A 7023-nucleotide genomic window follows, 5' to 3' on the forward strand; every position below is an offset into this window, starting at 1 on the left:
TTTGTTGGTGGTGATTCTTCAAGAAAAATGTTATAGGTTAAAAATAAGCATTTGAAGCTGTTATATGCCATGAAAAAACCCCAACCCCCTGATTTGCAGAAAGGGGGTGATTTGGAGAAGCAGAGACTTTTTATCTCAAGTTAACTTCAAGTCCTGCATGGTATTTGACTAGTTGTTTAGTGGGTAACATAAAGGGCATTTGGCAGTGTCAGGAAGATGTGGGCTTTGCATTCCTCAGTCTGGGTGCAGACGCAGAGCCCACTTGCTAAAGAAAAGACTCGCACTGATTTTGCCACCTTTTGGATAAGGCCCAGAATGAGCATCGGCTGCCTGACTCCTAGACCCACAGAGTGACTTCAGCCATTGCAATACTGAGCACTGAGCTGTTAGACCCTGTGAAACCTGGGGGAATTCACACCCATCTCGGGAAGCCCTGGCTCCCAGCACAATGCACTGTGTACTCCTTCCATGTCTGCATCCAAATCTCTATTCTAGCAAGGGGACTGGAACACAACTGTTTATTTGTTCTGGTTTTTTTCACACAAATTACTTGAGTTATATCTTCTGTTAGTGGTGTGATGAGCTTGACTGTATGTTCTCTGAGTTTTTTAACAGTGTGGTTCTTATTCTTGCAAAATTATAACTGTGAATATAAGACAAATGCTTATAACAGTAATAAGCCTCCCACTTAAATAACAGTCTTCTGCTCTCACCTCTTTTGGAGTACTACTGCAGTATGAACTTATTGTCAGTGAGTACTAGAAACTGCAAACAAAAAAGAAATGGTTTTGGAAAGGAACATGCCTAATGCATTTTCCCCTTTAATATTATAAAAAGCTTATAATGAATTCTAGATCAAAATCACTGTTCAGTTAGAAAGACGAGAGAAGACCACTAGATGGTGGTAAAAACCCAAGCCTTGGCTAACAAAATCTGTGAAAAGAGAAGTTCTGAGAGGCAAAGAAGGGGAGGAGGAGCCACAGTTTGAGTACTGAAGTCATAATTGCTTGGAGGCTATAAAAAGGCAGTTGCACAGTAATTTATACGTGGTCAGCCTTGACTCTATGGATTTACTCATTCCTTTTCCTCTATTTTTGTCATCTATTCCTACCAAGAAGTCCCCAGCCCCAGATGTCAGCTGAGGAGGGGGACTGAAACTTCTCTCTGGAGGAAAGGTTGCAGGCAATGAAGAGGAAGAGCAGCTGAAGGAGCAACTCTCGTAAATAGGTACAGTTAAATCTTGATTGCAAATAAAAGGTTACTTTTAAAAAATGAAAATTATTAAGCTTGATATGCTTTGAATTTTATTTGCAACAAGTCACTGACAATCAGCTTTAAGTATTCCCCTTACTAAGAATACAATGGCTTACAACTTACCCTGAATATTTTCATTACCAAAAGAGCATTGAATAAAATACTCACGATCTGGAATAGAAAACTTATTTTTATGACTGAATTCCACCCATGGAGATTCTGTAATCTTAGTGTATACTGAAATGTACGGATTTGCCTTGGTTAGGTATTTAATAGTATGCTTTTAAGTGAGCATGTTAGTATTGCAAAGATAAGCTGTTTACAACACAGTTCATGTGAACCTAAGAAGTACAAAGGTCGGGAAAGCATTTAAATCTTTTATGAAAATGTTAAATTCTTAATTGTGGCAATACTTCAAACTTCTATGTATTGTATTCAAGTGAGGAGGTTCTGCCAAACCTAATACTGTTCTCCTGCATTTCTGGCGTCTGAGAATTGAGACTTTGAAAACTGATTGTTGTTTGGTGTTCAGCAGAATTTCCAGGACATTGTGCTCACTTCTGAGGGATTAAATACAAGAAACAAAACTATGAATGAAGAGTGCATGAGTGTCTTTGTTAGTTTATGGTTTTAATTTCCCAGTGAGGATGGCTAGAAAAACTCTGAGCCAACTGGAGGTTAATTTAGAATCAGCAGAGAAATATGGTGTGGAAGAGGTAGGATGTGTACAAGCCAAATTAAATAGTAATGGGTGATATTTGTTTTGTCAACTTCTGCCCGTTCTTGTCATGCTATATTTTTTTTGGCAGGGTCCTTTGCCTTTTGGAAAATGCATTTACCGCACTCCTTGGCAAGTCCCTCAGAAAGAACAGAACGTGTTTTCTTCCAGAGATGAACACGTCTTCTCAACTGTATGTTTCTGAACTCAACCTGAGTGCCTTGGGTAGCAACTTTACTGTGCCTACTGTCAAGAGCAAGTCATCGCCATGTGAGCAAGTGGTCATTGCAGCTGAGGTGTTCCTAACTCTGGGCATTGTAAGCCTCCTTGAAAATATCTTAGTTATATGTGCAATATTTAAGAACAAGAACTTGCATTCACCCATGTATTTTTTTGTTTGCAGTTTAGCAGTGGCTGACATGCTGGTTAGTGTGTCTAATGCTTGGGAGACCATAACGATATACTTAATAAACAATAGACACATAATTATGGAAGATGCCTTTGTCCGTCATATAGACAATGTCTTTGATTCAATGATCTGCATATCTGTGGTGGCTTCCATGTGCAGTTTGCTGGCTATAGCAGTAGACAGGTATATCACTATCTTTTATGCCCTGCGTTATCACAACATCATGACAGTGAAAAGATCAGGGCTTATTATTGCATGCATCTGGACCTTTTGCACGGGTTGTGGCATTATCTTCATTCTTTACTATGAATCAACTTATGTGATCATTTGTCTCATCACTATGTTTTTTACCATGTTGTTCCTCATGGTCTCGCTGTACATCCATATGTTCCTCCTGGCTCGTACTCATGTGAAGAAAATAGCTGCTTTGCCTGGGTACAACTCTGTCCGTCAAAGAACCAGCATGAAAGGAGCCATCACTTTGACTATGCTTCTTGGCATCTTCATTGTTTGCTGGGCTCCATTCTTTCTTCATCTCATCCTGATGATCTCCTGCCCTCAAAACCTCTACTGTGTTTGCTTCATGTCTCACTTCAACATGTACCTCATTCTCATCATGTGCAACTCAGTGGTTGATCCCTTGATCTATGCCTTTCGTAGCCAGGAAATGAGGAAGACCTTCAAAGACATAATTTGTTGCTATAGCCTGAGAATGATCTGTGGGTTATCAAACAAGTATTAAGAAAACAAAACCAAACCAGGAAAGAGAATGGAAATTCAACATCTTGCCGCATCTTGTAATTCTGCTGAAATGCCTATGGAACATCTTTCGCCATTCAGCTGTCATGATTTCTGCGGCAATCAGAAACCATTTTTTAATATGTGATTTTACCTTTCTTTCCCTCCACATACCTCTCTCACACTAGTGGTAGGAGCTACTCAGTGCATCTGTATTACTGGGAGAAAGAGTATTTTGAATCTCATTTACCCTACTGAAGTCTGGATATGATAAGAGGATTATACAGGGAAAGCCTTATTTTTCTTTCTGCTAAATGCAACGAGTATGATCTGCCATGCAAATGAGCCCATCAGCCTCTCACTGTGTGTTTCTCTTGATATTCTTTGTCTCTCTAGATATAGCATGGCTTATTTTGATGCCCAGAATTAACAGATTTTTTGCTATTTCCCTCTGAAGACATAAAATCAGAGAAGTAGCTCCAATTATCAGGGTTCACATACCTTGCTCAACAGTTAGGACCAATATGTATGCACGTATCAGTAGTCTTGTATTCCAGTCATGACCGTTACTGCCATAAAATATGTATTATGTAAGAGGACAGTGTTACCTTGAGGTTTTCCTGGTTGGATACAGTACTTTGTCATATCTGACTTTATGTGTTCTTATCCCTGTGGGGTAAGTTGTACGTACCATAGGTGGATTTTAAGGCTGAATATGAAGACCGATCTGATTCTCATTTGTCTGTTTTCTTTATTTGCCAGGGCTAGGGAAGTAAAAGGTACATGGCCTCTAGACAGTCATGTAATGTTTTGTGGAGACAGAAGGACTGGGTGAGTGGCTGCCTTTATATAGACATTAGAAAAGTGTTTCAGTTAGGAGTAGCTTTTTTTACTGGAGGAAGCTGTACTGTAGATAGCATGTTTCAAGCTGGGAGAGACAAAACAAGTTTGATGATCAGAAGGCATAGCAGGCAATGGCAAAACAGGGATTTCAAAACCTCAGGCACATGTAGCTATAACAGAGAGTCCTGACTTTTGCTCCCCAAACAAAGTTTTGTCTTTGTTGACAGGATTCTAAGGTGAAACCCTCATGCCTTTTGCATAATTTGCATCTAGTCATGCTCTCATAAACATGTTGTTCTGCAACAGCTGTGTAACGTGCAAAATATTGGATTTATTGCAGATGAAGGAAGTGCAACTGTGGCATTGATTTCTTGATGCCAATGGATGGTACATATCTTGCACTGAGAAGCTATGAAAATATTTCAAGCAGTGGTACCCTACTGACTAGATATCAGAAAATAGCTCAGAAAAGTGAATTATTTCTTCTGAAAAGCTGAAATAATAACACTTGTTATACTTGGTTTAGGGATGCTCTAAAACTGTTGTTGTCAATAGAAGGACTATGATTGATTCAGTGGGCCTTAGGTTAAACCTTCCAGGTGGAAGTTCTGATCAGGTGTTAGGAAAATTTTTTTACCGTAAGTGTGGTCAAACATGGGAACAGGTGCCCAGTTGTTGTGAAGTCTCCATCCTTGGAGATATTCAGAACTTGACTGGACATAGCCCTGAACAATCTGCTCTAAGTTGAAAGCTGACTCTAACTTTGAAGTTTGCCCTGCTTTGAATGAATAGGAATAGATGACCTCCACAGGTCCCTTCCAAACCAAGTTATTCTGTGATTCTGTGGAACAGTTTGCATATTATGATAAAATTATCATTTTTTTTCCCTCCTAATTTAATCTCTTGTGTAAGAAGAATTGTAAACGATTCTCCTCCACGCATTTAGAAAGATAGCATACTTTGTGTCTTCATTTGCTTTGGAGGTCTCTGGCAGGATAAGTGGGGTGCATCTTTAGCACCAGAGTTATACCTTTTGTCTGTTGCACCTTAAAATATATACTGCCTTCAGCTCGCACATATCTCCCTCTGACATGAGTGGGAATGTTATTCTCAGTGGAGACACCTTATTATGCTGATTGTAAATATAATTATTATATCAGTGCACTAGGTGCTGGAATCTTCCTTCAGCTATATCTGAAAACGGGATTTCAGAGGTATGTTTGTGGTCAGCAGTGAGAATCATGCCTTGTTTCAGTCCACCTCTTAACCCTATCCATAAATGACACCTAAGAGTGGGCTTTTGCTACTCTGAATGTAAATAGCAAAAGGAGACAGTTCAATTGCATAGTGAAAGGCACCAGCTGATGTTGTAAATAAATCATTACATCTTCACTGGGTATTGCAAATGAGACAGTCTTGTACATAATTGTAAATCAACAAAGAGAAATCCAAAACTGTAATAGCTTTGGGTATTTTCTTGAATTGTACATTACTTTTTTGTTGGAAGTTTATTTGATGTATAAAACACAGACATATGAAGAAACTATTAAACTGGATTGCTGTAAACCCTGCTATTATTGGTTATTCATTGTAACGTGTCCGCTAACCTTACAGATTATTCACAGAGGGACTATTGCATTACAGGCTTTCACTTCTCAATTTAAACAGATGCCTTATTAAGAAACACATTCTGAAAGAGAGTTATAGACTAATACAAAGTATTTACATTCATACCTATGTTCCTCTAGGTGTCAGCATCACATCCTCATTATAAGCTTTACAGGTGGGGGAGCTAAAACAGCTTAAGGGGGAAATGAAAGTATTTTCAAGAACAGGCTAGAACAGTTTCTGCAAAAAAAGGCTCTTTACATTATAGGAATGCATATAAAAAACATGTCTCTCTGAGGCCATGACATGTTTTAATCTGTTTCTTTCTCCTGTTTTGCTGCAGAATAAAAGCAACATTTAGCATGCTTTCCAGAGCTTGGAAAAGAGTATTCTGATAGATTTGGACAAGCACGCATTGTGTAAGTATGAAATTTGCTGTCAAAGGACAGTCATGAAAAAATTAGCTGCTAGGCTGCCATTGCACCATGTCCCCACAGCTAATGATACTACTCTGGCTTATACTGCCAGTCTTTTATGGTTTGGTATCAGTCATTGGAAAGAAGCTCAAATCACACTATTTCTGTCCCAGAGCTCCAAAACCAACTTCTATTACCCACTGCTGCTTTGATGACTGAACACTTCACTGCTTCTAACTTGGGTGTCACTATTTTAAAGTTTTTAATAAGAAATTATTCTGAACTCACTCCTTTTGCAGGTAGGGTCAGCTTCTATAAACTCATCTGCATTTTAAGTAGATCAGTAGGATCAGGGAGAATATTAAAAAAACCCCCAAACCAGCATTTCTAGCTGCACCAGAACTTCATCTAGTGAAGCAGAAGACTGGATTCTTTAGTCTATAATACTGCAAAGGGTGGTTGATGGTAGGCAAGTTGCTCTGTCTCCAGATTACACTGAAGTACTTCATATGTTGCTCTAAGTTTTGCTTAATTAGTAGACTGAAGTAGAAGGTCGGATTTTGCAAATGGTGCCATTGCCTGGATAATCCCCTACCCAGCATGCTCCTGTGCTAGCATTAGGGAAAATCTGAATCTTTTCTCCAGGCCAAAGCCACAGTAAAGTACTTGGAAATACTAGTTTTCCAAGAGACTTAGTGTCTCCTGTAACACAAAACAGTCATACCTGAATGGAGCAAAGAGATGGTTTATGATCCTGGTTCCCAAATGGGCACAAGTCTTGTCACAAAGGGCTCTAACTGCTGAGCACTACTGTCTCTGGCTCTGGGCTGGGAGGGATGACTGCTTTCAGCTCTACAATCTACAGCCCTGCACCCTCTGTGCAACCAGTGTCCAACTCCTGTTTGAGGGTGGGTTGCACATTCCCACGCTTAGGGTTTTCCTCTTAGAAAAACCTTCTCTGAGTGGCTCTCTGGAGACTTCAGTTGCGTTTTTCAGGAATCCTGTGCAAAATAAGTGCAGAAACCACAGGAATTTCC

The 7023-nt window shown here is 39.5% G+C and overlaps 1 protein-coding gene across 1 annotated transcript; it reads left to right on the top strand.

Moving 5' to 3' along the window:
- Window positions 1-963: 963 nt before the first annotated feature.
- On the top strand, window positions 964-5528 carry MC5R (melanocortin 5 receptor). The gene is made up of 2 exons (XM_030012522.2): window positions 964-1227; window positions 2064-5528. Exon 2 carries the CDS (start codon window positions 2146-2148, stop codon window positions 3121-3123), a length of 978 nt encoding a protein of 325 aa, XP_029868382.1. The 5' UTR covers window positions 964-1227; window positions 2064-2145; the 3' UTR covers window positions 3124-5528.
- The last annotated feature ends 1495 nt before the right edge of the window (window positions 5529-7023 follow it).

The sequence above is a fragment of the Aquila chrysaetos genome, chromosome 4, assembly GCF_900496995.4.
Source record: "Aquila chrysaetos chrysaetos chromosome 4, bAquChr1.4, whole genome shotgun sequence".
In the NCBI taxonomy this organism is placed as follows: Eukaryota; Metazoa; Chordata; class Aves; order Accipitriformes; family Accipitridae; genus Aquila; species Aquila chrysaetos.